This window comes from Halichoerus grypus, chromosome 12 (assembly GCF_964656455.1).
Source record: "Halichoerus grypus chromosome 12, mHalGry1.hap1.1, whole genome shotgun sequence".
NCBI lineage: Eukaryota > Metazoa > Chordata > Mammalia > Carnivora > Phocidae > Halichoerus > Halichoerus grypus.
Genome location: NC_135723.1, coordinates 78,430,254 through 78,444,439, shown reverse-complemented (window position 1 = coordinate 78,444,439; position 14,186 = coordinate 78,430,254). Strand labels below are relative to the sequence as shown.

General features: G+C 39.5%; 1 protein-coding gene across 3 annotated transcripts in view; it reads left to right on the top strand.

Annotated features, from left to right (window-relative positions):
- Nucleotides 1–353: 353 nt before the first annotated feature.
- Nucleotides 354–14,186, top strand: part of AASS (aminoadipate-semialdehyde synthase) — a 57,250-nt gene continuing 43,417 nt past the window's right edge. Inside the window, exons 1-3 of one of the 3 annotated variants that reach the window (XM_036122351.2) lie at nucleotides 354–482; nucleotides 7,000–7,224; nucleotides 12,818–12,994. In XM_036122351.2, the coding sequence (XP_035978244.2) occupies nucleotides 7,015–7,224; nucleotides 12,818–12,994 (387 nt within the window). In that variant the 5' untranslated portion in view covers nucleotides 354–482; nucleotides 7,000–7,014. The other 2 variants (XR_004926555.2, XM_036122352.2) reach the window with 2 other exon arrangements.

Sequence of the window (14,186 nt, the reverse complement as noted above, 5' to 3'; positions counted from 1 at the left end):
CTTCGAAAAGTGTGTATCGCTAAACAAACATAATAGACATGCGTTCGCAACTTTTTTCCAGGAGATACACACATCTATCTAGGTATAATGCCCGTACTATTTTCGTCCTCTGCGTCTCCGCCTGTCCTCTGCTACGGACAGTTACAAACTTGGTCAATAACTGTCCTGGGAGGACGTGGTGCCCCCAGCTAAGGACGCACGCAGGTCAGAGATCTAGAAGGCAGAAGGATTTTCGGGGAGGAGCAGGGGCAGGGCATGACTTAGCACCTGGCAGCGCCGCCAATTGGCGGAGGAGAAGGTTGTTCCCTCAGGGCGGCCGCTGATTGGCTGCGGGAGGAAGAGGCATGACGTCCTCAGAAGTTGAGCAAACACCTCCTCCTCCCGGCCCCCATCCCAATTTCTGCTGGGAATTCGGAGCCTTCTATATCCGGACCCAGAAGCTCGGAGGCGGCAGGACCGGTCGGAACCTCAGAGGGGACGAGGTGAGGAGGGCTGCCCAGAGGGGGCTGAGCCGAAGGGCGGAGGGCCCAGCCGGCGAGATGCGCTTGGAGATCGCCGGCGAGGCTCCGACTGTCCTCCGAGAGCGGCGGGCGAGCTCTGCCTCCTACGCCCTGCGTCGCGGGCCACCCGGCGACTCGGCGGAACCCAGCGGTTGCCCGGACGGGCGAGGGAGAGGGTGGCGAGCTTTTGGGCCTCCCTTGCGAGCGTTTCCCTTGGAGCGAGGGAGGGCTCTCGGCGCAGTTCTGGAATTTCTGAATAGCAAAGGGAAGGGATGGCAATTAATTTTTTTTTTTTTTTCTTTTCTCTTTTTTTTTTGGCGGGGAAGCGGGAGCGGTTGCTGGGGAGTAAAGGATAGGTGTGGAAGCTGCAGAACGAACACCCTGTTAATTTTCGGACTGCACGCTTATTTAGGTCGGCTGGCTGCGGGGTGTGGTTGATGGAGATTTTGGGGGGCAGTCCTCTCCCTTAACCCCAACTTTCTCTGTGCGCGGTTGCCGGTCGACCTTTCCAGCTCTGGCCTGCTTAGCCAAACTCTGATCACAAACTCCTAGCCCTGACCATCTCGGGCGGGCCATTCTCTTTGAGATGGGGACTACCCCCCCAGCAAACTGCTGCTCCTTGGCTACACTGTAACAGACCGAGAAGGTGTAAGAAATTTGGGCACCCTGAATATCAGCGACTCCTGAACTCCTGAGACCCTGCAGGGGCTGCGAGGCCAGTGTGAGCACTTATGCGGGAAAGGGGCGCAAGCAGACGCAGTTCGTTGCTACTCTGCCCGATTGAGTTGGGCTAAATGCCCTGACAACTTAGAGAAGTGGTGTCCTTTTCAGACACTGATTTTAGGGGAGTGGGAGTGGAGTGGGGCCTGGGGAGAGGAAGAAAGGGACGAAGGGAGAGAGAGTGATCAGTAAGCTGAACAAAGGTGAACATTTTTTGATATTGTGGGTCATCAGTTATCAAAATGTGAGGAAGGTGTGGCTGTGATTATGCAGATGTAGCTTTTCATGGGACTGAAGGATCATTTACTCAGGCGGTAGCTTTCACATACTTTATGGTAAAAACAAAAGTCAACAGTAGCACTTTGCATGGATGTCTATATGTCTCTGCGTGTATATTTTGTCACTTGCACTCCCCCCCACCCCCTTTTCCGCATAGATGAGTGAATCTAGGGGTATATGACCTTCTGGCAGTGTAAACTTGTGCCATTCTGCAAAGTGAGTTAGGAGGACAGAGATTTAGGCCAACAACTTTCCCTAGTGACTTTCCCACTCTCCAGAAAATCGTATTTGTTTTCAATCTCACTTGCTACTGGTGACAGCATTATCAGAACTTTATTTTGATTTATTTGCAATGGAATCCTCCTACCCACCCCCCTCTCCCCGTCCCAAGCTTTTAAGCCTTAACAGACCTTAACAGCTCAGGATTTTGGAAGTGATCTTTGGTATGTATGCAGTGCCCCTTTAACAGAAAAGTTGTCATTTTTCCAAATATTCTTTTATTAATTATCTCATAGAAATAACATTGCAAACTGTGGCAAGTTGGTGAGATCACAAAAAAATTCTATGGAATTAAGAAACTATACATTTGGCATGGGGAATAACATTATTACTGTTTTCATTGAATCTAAGATGCCATCCATTGTAAAATACATCCCTGTTTCAGGGATGCTAAAATGTGAAAAAATGTGTCATAAATTTAATGAAATACAGTATTAAAATGGTAAGTTATCTATCTTGAACACCTAGGCCGGAAGGGTGAAGTTGAGGAGAGGGCTTACTGGGCTCCTTTTTGTTTTCCTTGACAAATGGAAAGAGGAAGGGGGTGGTCAGTGTGGAGCCACTGTGGGGCCTTACTACTGTGTAACAAAGAGAAGGAGAAGGTAGTGTTTTCTGCTAGTGGTGTGGTTGTGCTCACCCTTGAGGAGTAGGCAGGCTTGGGGCCTTCTTCGGTTCTTGACATTTATTGAGCATTAACGGCATGCAAGATACTACTCAGTACTTTATGCATATTAGCTCAGGTAAACTTCACAGTAGCCCTGAGAGGTAGATATTAATATGAATCCATTTTGCAGATGAGGCACAAAAAGGTCAAGTGATGTACCAAGGTCACAGAGTAAGCATTTATAGTTTAGCAAAAAGACAGATAAGCAGATAAACAATTTAAAATTAACTTTGCATTCCATCTCAATGATACTAAATTTGTGGGCTAAAGACCAGAAGAGTCATGGGTCTTAGATCTTCGGATGACTTTGAGTAGCTGCTTGAAAACATGAATATTCTTAGACCAGATTAATTAATATTAGTAGATTCCCCCTGCCCCAAGTTTACTGTTTTTGTTTGTTTTTTAACATATGGTTAACTGTATTTTATAAGGAGTTTAATGTGGAAGCATTAAAAGAATGTACCTATGCAACAGGAAGTGAAAGTCTGGAGGATGGTGTTGCTGCTTGCCCAAGCCTTGTTCTAGCCAGCCTTGGGGTTGAGAGGCATTTGGATCAGTTCTAGGCTATCACGAGGTGTTCTATTAATTTGGAACCCTTTTGGGCCTCTCCAGGATTATTATGGTCTGGAAACCAAGTATGTAGTGTGGGCCAAGACTCAATGCCATGGAGCTGTGGTCCTCTGCTCTTGAAGGTAGCTTTTCCTTAGATATAATCTTTTATAAATACATCTCACAAAATCTTCTCTGGTTCCTTTATGTGATTTAGGATGGTGATATACTCAGTGATCATGGTTTATTTCATAGTAACTGAAAGAAAATGGGGGGTATGTATGGAATTCTAGGCTTGCTCTATCATCTTTATCTCTAATGACCATTTTCCTGTTCACTTCTTTGAAAAGGTTAGAAAATACCAAGAACATTTAAGGGTGTCCTCCCTCTGCCCCATTCTCATGTATACATTGCAAAGATAGGTAATTTGTAAATTAAAAGAAGTTCTTAAGTCTTTTTCCCATTGAAAGATGGAAAGAGAGGTACGGTGGTTATCGTAGAATATGTTCTATCGCTAAGTCCATCCACTCATTGTCCTCCTATCTCAGTACATGTCTGTGCAATTCACTATAATACTCCTGTGACTTTTTAGAGTTATTTCAAATTCCTGATTAAAAATGTATACTTTAGTGCTGTTCTTGGTTTACAAAAACAGAGAAGAATCTTTTAAATTTCATTTTTATGATAGTAGGAACATTGGCATTTTATATGTTGAAGGAAAAAGACTGTTTAGAAATTGTCAGGGGAAGGGTCTTATTTCCCTCCGCTGACTATGTGACACTTCTCTTCCTACCCTTTCTCTTCTCCTGTTCCTCCTCCTTATTTTCCCTAATTCTTTCTTTGTCTCTTCATGTCCTTTTCTTGCTTTCCCACCTCCTCCTTGCTCATCCTACAGGCTGTCATTAGCACTGTCAAGTGGTCTCACTAGAGCCAGTAGGTAAGCCAGGGGTCTTCCTGCTTTGTTTCACTGAAAGCATTGTCAGAAATATACCTCAGGTTTACTTCCTGATATTCTTGGAAAAGCCCACAAAATTCAGGACAGGGAAATCCAAAACAGCCCACCTGGGCATTTCCATGAAGTACCAGACACCTGCCGTGCCTTATCTAAGAGCAATTAAGAAATTCTCACTACTGCAGATTTCTTGATGACCTTAGAATGAAATGAATTGTGGGCCTGGAAAGTTCCATGTTGAGGCCAGATTTTGAAGTTCAAGCAATTACTAGCAGAGTAATACCTGCTACAATTAAATCTCTTGTTCTAAGCACCCAGAAACCTAGAATTTACCTTGGCAGTGACTCAGGAAGGATTTTCAGTGGCACATAGGAAAGGGATCGATAGAAGCACTCCATGCTGGGGAGATAACTGATCACTTACTCTATTAAAGTTGATGCCATATGAATCTAATTTATTTCTAAAATGAGCTGGCAGCAGTAAGATACATCAGATCTACATGGTGTGGATCTGTAGGCTTCGGTGAAGAGAAAAATCCTGAGTGTTAAATATTAACTTAGGAATCCTGCTTCTGCTTAGAAGCAACAGCTCTAGGCAGATTCCAGTTCAGTTTTTTCACCTGTAAAATGAAGATAATAATAGTATCTACTTACTAAGATTTTTGCAAGGAGGAAATGAAATAATGTCTGGAAAGTGTTCAGCATAGTGTTTGGCATATAAGGTTAAATCAATGGTAATTATTGTTACATTTATTTAAAAACAAAGTTAGAATTATGATTTGAGAATTCCCTACAAAAAGTGAAAGTGAAAGCAGCTTCCCAAAGAAACTTCAGAGGATCACTCCCTGCTACGCTTCTTTTCTAGTCTACAGAAAGTCTGCCTTTGCAAATACATATGTGTGTATTATATGTGTGTATGTGTCTGTGTCTCCTCCCACACCATATCCCCTACCCCAGACAAGGGAGGTAAGGAAGAAGTGGAGGGATGGTCACTGAGTAAGGTGAGGCTGTGATTATAAATCAAGTTTGGGCTGAGGAGAGACACTAAATTATCTGAACGTCTTCCCTCATATTGGCTCCAAGAATTGCTACTAAGAATAGAGGATGCAGGGTCATTTCGTCACCTATGGTATGTGAAATAGGCCCTGTGGGGAAGATGGGACCCTTTCTAGGCTCATTTGTGTGTTCAAAAAAACTCACTTGTCTTTGGAATTGGTTTTATTTGAGAACCGTAGGGATTTAAGTCCTATGGGATTGTTGCAGTTTTTCCTTTGGTTTGGGGGAGAATAAGTGCTATGGACTTGGGCTTGAGTTTGGGCCTAATATAATCTCTTTTAAAAACAAAACTGTATAGGGGCGCGTGGGTGGCTTGTGTCCGACTCTTGACTTCTGCTGAGGTCATGATCTCAGGGTAGTGAGAGAAAGCGCTGTGTTGAGCTCTGTGCTGAGTATGGAGGCTGCTTGGCATTCTCTTTCTCCCTCTGTTCCTCCCCACTGCTCACACATGCTCTTTCTCTTTTTTTTTCTCTCTCTCTCAAAAAAGAATTTTAAAAACAAAACTGTATAAATAAACCAAAAATTAGATAGAGTATATAGCAGTCTTTTACTAAAATATTGCTCATCAGTATTTTGGCCAAGTGAAAAAGCCTGAGTTGCTTTCATCAGCATGTTCGCTTGCTGTGTGCATTATTTTTCTTACGTCCCTCTTTCTAAAGGCTTCTTAGCTGATCTCCTTGCTGTTAGCTTTGTTCTTTTAGTCTGTTGTGTTGTGAGTTGACCTATACATTTTCTATTTCAAGTGTTAAGTAGTTGCTCCCTGGAAATGTACTTGTATGTGCCACTGTTGAGACAAAACTTCCCCATCTGTGAAGTGGGTCTGATTTAGAAGATTGCAGTCTGATGTAACAGAAATGTATTCATAAGAATTTTGATGTATGTTAGCAGTGATTGGTAGGAAATTTCTAGAAAGTGTGAAATTCAGTCTCTATATTTTGATGCCAACCTTAAACATAAAAACTAAGGCTTAGCATTGAAATGATCCATAAATTATCGTCTGAAATTGCCAAGTGTATGTAACTATTTGAAGAGGGACAGAGTATTGTTTGATATTTATGCTTTAAAAATCTATATAAAATTTACTCTATGCTGGCACATAGTAAGCCTCTTGTAAACATTTCTTGATTGAATAAATTAGTGGAATTATGCAATCTGGAATAGCAGCTAGAAAACTGGTTGAGACAGGTCTGGGTTTAATATCATAGCAGGAGGAAGTGGTATGGAGAGGAAACCCTGAAAAGGGGAACAGCATGTTTATATCAACAAAAGGTTCAGGGAGGGTTAGGACAGTGCTTCTTAACCTTTTAACACCTGTCATGGAGAAGCATGTTTGTTTTGTTTTCTTAAATTTCCCATCTGCCAGGACCAATACTTTCATAAAATTCATTGACAATGAATTACAGAAAAATGGTCATGTGATATAAAGGTTTCCAAGCGCTTACTTTCTATTTCTGTGCATAGCTCATCCAGGACCAGTAAAAAGCAGGTCACCGACTACCAACAGGCTGCCAAACATACTTTGAGTAGTACTAGTTTAGGGAATGGTCAGAGATGAAATTCCAAAGAGATTGGAGCTGGATTGTCAAGAATCTTGCACACGATTAAAGGATTCCAACCTTTATGCCATCAAAATTGGCATAAATTATCTTCCTGTATTTGCATTGTAGGTTAACATGCTTAAAACTTTTGTGCCGAATACGTTTGATGAAACATGTATTCAAAAAACTCTTTCGGCTTAGCAGATACTGGCTAGTGTCCTATAATTTGCTCAGTACTTTTTTTTTTTATTATTTTGGAAATAAATAACCTCACTAGTGGAAATTTGGGTTTGTTGGGTGAAGAAGCACCTGATGTCACCCAAGGTTTCCCTCCTCTTTTCTCTATCTTGTATCTGTTACATCTGAGTTGGTTGGATTTTACAGCCGATTTCTCAGGAGACCAGAACTGATCTGTGAGCCCTCCTGCCTTTTGTTGTCCTGTTCTCTTATGATGTCTTTACAGTCACCAGGTTTTAAGATGCTGCGAGTACAAAGGACCAAACTGGGCAGGCTGGGGCTCAGCTTCTCCAAAGGGCTTCACCACAAAGCGGTGGTGGCCCTGAGGCGGGAGGATGTGAATGCCTGGGAGAGAAGAGCACCTCTGGCTCCCCGGCACATCAAAGGCATCGCCAACCTGGGATACAAAGTCCTAATACAGCCTTCCAATCGGCGGGCCATTCACGACAAGGTAAATAGTTCTAATTTTTTTAAATATGTGGGAATAAAATGAAAATGAAGGAGCATCTGAATAAAAATGTGTATGAAATCAAGGAGCATCTGAGTAAAAATAAAATGATTGCCAGTGTCATTTAAACGCCACATGACAATATTCCTTTCTCTTGATTATAACGAGATGTCTAGTTAGAATTTGTACTTGAGTCCAGAATTTAGTCAATTAAGTATTATTTTCACTCCATTCCATGCTTTCTGCAGCTGAGGGATGGAGGGATTGCCTTTAGAACAAGGTAATGTCCTTTTGTCATTGTCTCCATGTGCAACCCTGGTTCTGGGACTGGGGAGACTAAGGCCACTAAGACATTACTGCATTTCCTGGGAATAAATCATTCTCCTGCATAACCATCGTCCTGAAAAATTAGTAATTCCATAATACCATCTCACATAGCCCGTTTTAAATTCCCCATTCTCTCAAATATCTTTATGGTCTTTTATTTTAATTGAGGCTTACTTAAGGTTCGTTGCATTTATTGTTATGTCTCTAGTTCTTTTAATCTAGAACAGCACACCCTTTTGATTTGTTTGTTCCTAGGACATTGACTCCTTTTTAAGAGTCCAGATTAGTTGACTTGTAGAATGGTCTGCTTCTGGGTGTTATCAGTCTGAGTTTTATCCTGGTGATTAGATTCAGGTTAAAACACTTTTGATATAAATATTATCCAATGGTGTATTTTCTTCCCACTCTATCACATCAGAGACAGAAAATACCAGGTTGTCCCAAGGTTAGGAATTCGTGGTCACTTGGCTCAGGTAGTTGCCACCAGATCTCTCCATTGTCTAAGTACCTTTTTCCCTTTGTAATTACTGAGTCATCTGTGGGGTGATGTTTTGAGACCTGTGAATCTTCTGTTTGTTTCTCAACTACCTTTTGTTAAAGATATTAGCATATGTTGATAATCTTTGCCTGAGTCATTTTTTATACATGGGAAGCTTGCAAAGTGATGATTTTTCTGATTTTATCGCTCTTCTAAGTTTACTTGCTGATTTTCTTCTATAGAAAAGACATTTCCCTTAGTTTCTCTTTTCTCTCTTGCTCTTTTGAGTATCATTACAGATGCATGGGCCTTTTTCATTTAATGTATGATAATCTATTAACCATTTTTTTTTTAAATGTCTCAGTTATCCCAGATTTGAGATAGAGGGTTCCTTTAAGGGTGCTCCTATGTCCTTTGGAGTACTTTTATCTTTCAGCTTTCTTGTTTTCTGAAGCAACAAATGGTCTTAGTCTTACTTGTGCTTTTCTTGCCCCACACCTGGAATTAGCCATCTGTCTCATCAGGGAGCCCTGATTTCTTTCAGTATATAGAAACCAAGATCTGATATCTGGTTTTAGGTGTGCTTATTTTTACTGGGATATTGTGGCTTTTAGCACTTTTAGTGAACAGAGCTAAGAAACACACAGATTACACATACATATATATACATATATATTATTTAATATTATTCAATCATGAATCAATACTGATATTTCCAATTAAAATTTTTGACATTGCAGGTTTTTCTTACCTCTAAAATTTTATATTTGCCTCTGTTTTCTACAGCAGTGAAAATTTTAATTCTTTATAATATTAATGCATGTTTTTTGCTTTATCCTATATTATACATAAAATAGCTTTGGAATCATACTGTTATTATAACTAATAGTAAACCTATAAATGCTAAGTGAGTAGATCTTACAAGTTCTTATGTAACTATGCATGGTGACAGATGTTAACTAGATTTATTGTGGTGATCATTTTGCAGTACATACAAATATCAATTATTATGTTGTATACGTGAAACTATATAATGTATGTCAGTTATACCTCAATAAAAAAATAAACCTATTAAATGGAGTTTAATATTTTTGAGTAAAAAAAGTCTTTTTGGTTTTAGAATATATCTTAAAGAATATTCAGATTGCTGTATTCAAGTTATTTGAATTATTCTTTCTGTGTAGTTACATTGTCAATGTGATATACAGTTGGATTTATCTATGTTTTTTCTATACATTTTAAAGGTTGCTTTTAAATCCTTTTTGATTTAATTATATTTTTAAAATAGGTGAAACATAAGTTTCAAAGATTAAAACTGTGTAAAATGATACAGTGCAGAGAAGTCTTCCTCTTATCTTAATCCCTTACATCCTATTCCCACCCACTCCATAGGTTACTATCGTCCTTAGTTTCTTTTTTTTAATTTAATTTTATTATGTTATGTTAGTCACCATACAATACATCATTAGTTTTTGATGTAGTGTTCCATGATTCATTGTTTTTGTATAATAGCCAGTGCTCCATGCAGTACATGCACTCTTTAATACCCATCACCAGGCTAACCCATCCCCCCACCCCCCTCTCCTCTAAAACCCTCAGTTTGTTTCTTGGAGTCCATAGTCTCTCATGGTTCGTCTCCCCCTCCGATTCCCCCCTTCATTTTCCCCTTCCTTCTCCTAATGTCCTCCATGCTATTCCTTGTGTTCCACAAATAAGTGAAACCATATGATAATTGACTTTCTCTGCTTGACTTATTTCTCTTAGCATAATCTCCTCCAGTCCCAACCATGTTGATGTAAAAGTTGGGTATTCATCCTTTCTGATGGCTGAGTAATATTCCATTGTATCTATGGACCACGTCTTCTTTATCCATTCGTCTGTTGAAGGGCGTCTTGGCTCTTTCCACAGTTTGGCTATTGCGGACATTGCTGCTATGAACATTGGGGTACATATGGCCCTTCTTTTCACTACATCTGTGTCTTTGGGGTAAATACCCAGGAGTGCAATTGCTGGGTCATAAGGTAGCTCTATTTTTAATTTTTTGAGGCACCTCCACACTGTTTTCCAAAGTGGCTGTACCAACTTGCATTCCCACCAACAGTGTAAGAGGGTTCCCCTTTCTCCACAACCCCTCCAACATTTGTTGTTCCTTGCTTTGTCAATTTTTGCCATTCTAACTGGTGTAAGGTGGTATCTCAGTGTGGTTTTGATTTGAATTTCTCTGGTGGCTAATGATGATGAACATTTTTTCATGTGTCTGTTAGCCATTTGTATGTCTTCTTTGGAGAAGTGTCTGTTCATGTCTTCTGCCCATTTTTTGACTTGATTATTTGTTTTTTGGGTGTTGAGTTTGAGAAGTTCTTTATAGATCTTGGATACCAGCCCTTTTTCTGTAGTGTCATTTGCAAATATCTTCTCCCATTCTGTTGGTTGCCTCTTTGTTTTGTTGACTGTTTCCTTTGCTGTGCAGAAGCTTTTTATCTTGATGAAGTCCCAAAAGTGTCTTTGCTACCCAGAGCGATCTATACCTTCAATGCCATCCCGATCAAAATTCCAATGACATTTTTCAAAGTGCTGGAACAAACAATCCTAAAATTTGTATGGAATCAGAAAAGACCCCGAATCGCCAAGGAAGTGTTGAAAAAGAAAAACAAAGCTGGGGGCATCACGTTGCCCGATTTCAAGCTATATTACAAAGCTGTAATCATCAAAACAGTATGGTACTGTCACAAAAATGGACGTATAGACCAATGGAACAGAATAGAGAGCCCAGATATGGACCCTCAACTCTATCATCAAATAATCTTCGACAAAGCAGGAAAAAATACGCAATGGAAGAAAGTGTCTTCAATAAATGGTGCTGGGAAAATTGGACAGCCACATGCAGAAGAATGAATATGTGACCATTCTCTACCACCATACACAAAGATAAGCTCAAAATGGATGAAAGGCCTCAATGTGAGACAGGAATCCATCAAAATCCTAGAGAACATAGGCAGTAACCTCTTTGACATCGGCCACAGCAACTTCTTTCAAGATACATCTCGTCATTAGTTTCTGATCGATTATGCCTATGTTTCTTTCTGTAAAAATGAGCGTGTGTGTGTGTGTGTGTGTGTGTGTGTGTGTATCCTTAGTTCCCCCTTAGTCTTACATAAAAGGTTGTAAACTATACATACTCTATTGTACCTTGTTTGTTTAGTCAACAACATACCCTGGAACTCACTCCTTGTCTGTTCATGGAGATCTGCTTCATTCTATTTAATGGCTGTGTTTTAATTACTCTGTCATCATTACTCCATCATTTGTGATTTATTTAACCAGTCTACTATAAATGGACAAATAGATTACTTTCAAAGAAACCAGGTATGAATCACATTTTCATCCTTGTAGTGTCTATCCATCTATAGTTTCCTTTAAAGTAGATTCCTAACTGGATTCGTCTTATTTTATTCAACTGCTACTTTTGATGCTCCTTTAATTCTGCCTGGATCATGCTAACCCTTTATTTAGAAATCTGAAATGACTTTCTATTGCCTCCATGTACTAGCTATTCAATCTCAGTTAAATGTGTAAACCTCAGGTTTCCCATTGATAAAATGGCCATAATAATAATACCTACTTCATGGGAGTTTTAAGAAAATTAAATGAGATAATTCCTGAAAAGAGCTCAGTAAAGCAAGTACTAATTTATTAATAAATGTTGATTTTTATTTTTTATCCAATAAAGATCATATTCACCATGATAATATTTAGTCTACTTTTCCAAATTGATTTATCCATTATGCCCTAAACATCTCCTTACTTTCCTGCCTCCATATTTGTATATATTTCTTCAGTACTTTCTACTGATATTACCACCTTGCATTTCCCATCTCCATCTCTCCAAATCCTACCTAGCACTCTGAGAAACGAACTGAGGGTTTTAGAGGGGAGGGGTGTGGGGTGAATGGGTTGGCCCAGTGATGGGTATTAAGGAGGGCACGTATTGAATGGAGCACTGGGTGTTATACGCAAACAATGAATCATGGAACACTACATCAAAAACTAATATGTAATGAATGGTGACTAACATAACATAATAAAATAAAATTTAAAAAAATCCTACCTAGCCTATTAGATTACTTTAAAGTTTCATATTTCCTTGATAATCTCACCCAGGAATTATCTCAATATCCATTAAACTAATGTATCACTTAGCTTCTGCTATTCATAATTCTTTTGAATTCAGCCTCACTTACTATGCTCCTGACTTCTTTTTACTGTATCTTGTGAGCTTCTTTATAGGAGGGATGTTGTCTGCCTTTTTAGTTTTTTATCATCTCATCTCTAGCACAGTCCACTGGACAGAGTGGGGCAGTAATAAATACTAATTGAACCAAAAAAAAAAGCAAAGTAAATATTGCAGATATATGCCTTTCTTTTAAAAATACACCTGAGTAATAAATTACTATTTTGCCTTTAGCATTTCAGTACATTGTTGATACAAAATACACATTTCACAAATATTTTTAAATCATATGTGCTAGTGGTTATGATCAAACTATTAACTGCTCTTAAATAGGAGTAGGTGGTAAATTTTCTAACTTTTTTTTTTTGCTATAAAGTCAAACTTGTTAAATTAATCTTTAGCCAGAAAGTAAAAATATTAGAAGTAATTATTACTTGTTCTAATCCATACAGATTTTATGCCGCCAAAAGATAATGCTTTTAATTGCTATACTTATTTATTAAAGAAAATAAGAATCAACAAATTAGGGAAATAACTTTTAACCCAAATTGCATTCCCAGGAATATGTCAAAGCTGGTGGCATTCTTCAGGAGGATATTTCTGAAGCTTGTCTAATTTTGGGAGTTAAAAGACCCCCAGAGGAAAAATTAATGTCTAAGAAGACTTACGCATTCTTCTCCCACACAATAAAGGCTCAGGAGGCCAATATGGGTTTGCTGGATGAGATTCTGAGACAGGTAATTAGTGACCAGTAGTCATAAATGTTAACATAGAAACAATTTTTCTTTCGACTTTTAAATGTCAAGTGGAGTTTTAGTTTTCTTTCAGCGTCTAGGAAGTACATCATGTTATTCACCTCAATAGGAAAGGTGATCTGTGAGTTAGTGCTTGAATAGTTCTGCAGCTCTTCGGGCTCCTCTTCTGTGCTAGTTTGGAATTTGTAATGAGAAGCCAAGCATTTCATTCCTTTTGTACTGAAATGGAAAAAAATGGTAGAAGTGTTTCTCCCCCAAACGATTAGCACTTTATGAGGCCAATTGCTCAGATATTCCCAAGTAGAATTGAGAGCTAAAAAGAGCCTCAGGGATCATATAATCCACCTCCCTCATTTTTCAGATGGAGCCCAGAGAGGTGAAGTGACTCAACCGAGGTTGCCCAGCTCTGTAGTGCCAGAACTGGACTGGAGATTATTTTTACATTTATTAACATTCATGAGGGAAGAAATCATTTTTTGAGTTATAAGTACTATACAAAAACTATCAGCTGTTTAAAATACAGAGTACTCATTCAACAAATATTTACTGAGTGTCTGCAATGTGCCTGACCCTCTTCACTGCAATGGCAATAAAGTAACTGTCTTCACAGAGCTTACATTCTAGTGGGAGGAGACAGATGATAAATATATAAATAAGATATCTGTCACTTAGAGATATGTGTGATGGACATAAATATGATACAGAAGGGAAAAAAGGGGTTCTGGGCACTGTGGGTGGTGACAGTAGTTTAAATAGGATGATCAGGGAGAGCCTCATTGCAGATTGGGCATTGAGCAAAAATTTGAAGTAATGTGAAGGATCAAGTCATATCCATCGGGGAAGTCTTCCAAGCAGAGAGCATAGTAGCACAAAGTCCCGTGGGTCTGGCTGAGTGGAGGGTTGGTGTCAGTCATGTTCTAAAGTGCTTCTTCAGCCTGCTGTGTGGATAATATTGGAGATGGGAGGAGAAAATTGTTAAGATTCTTAGTTTAGACTAGTATGGACCCCAGGTTCCAAATGACAGTGGCTTGCACGAGGCCGGTGGAAGCAGAGGTGGTGATGCATAGACCCAATATTGGGTGGATTTTAGAGGTCCAATCCTGCAGAAGTTACTCGTGAGACGAATGTGGAATATGAGAGAAAGAGTGGAATGAGATGAGTCCAAGGTTTTGGC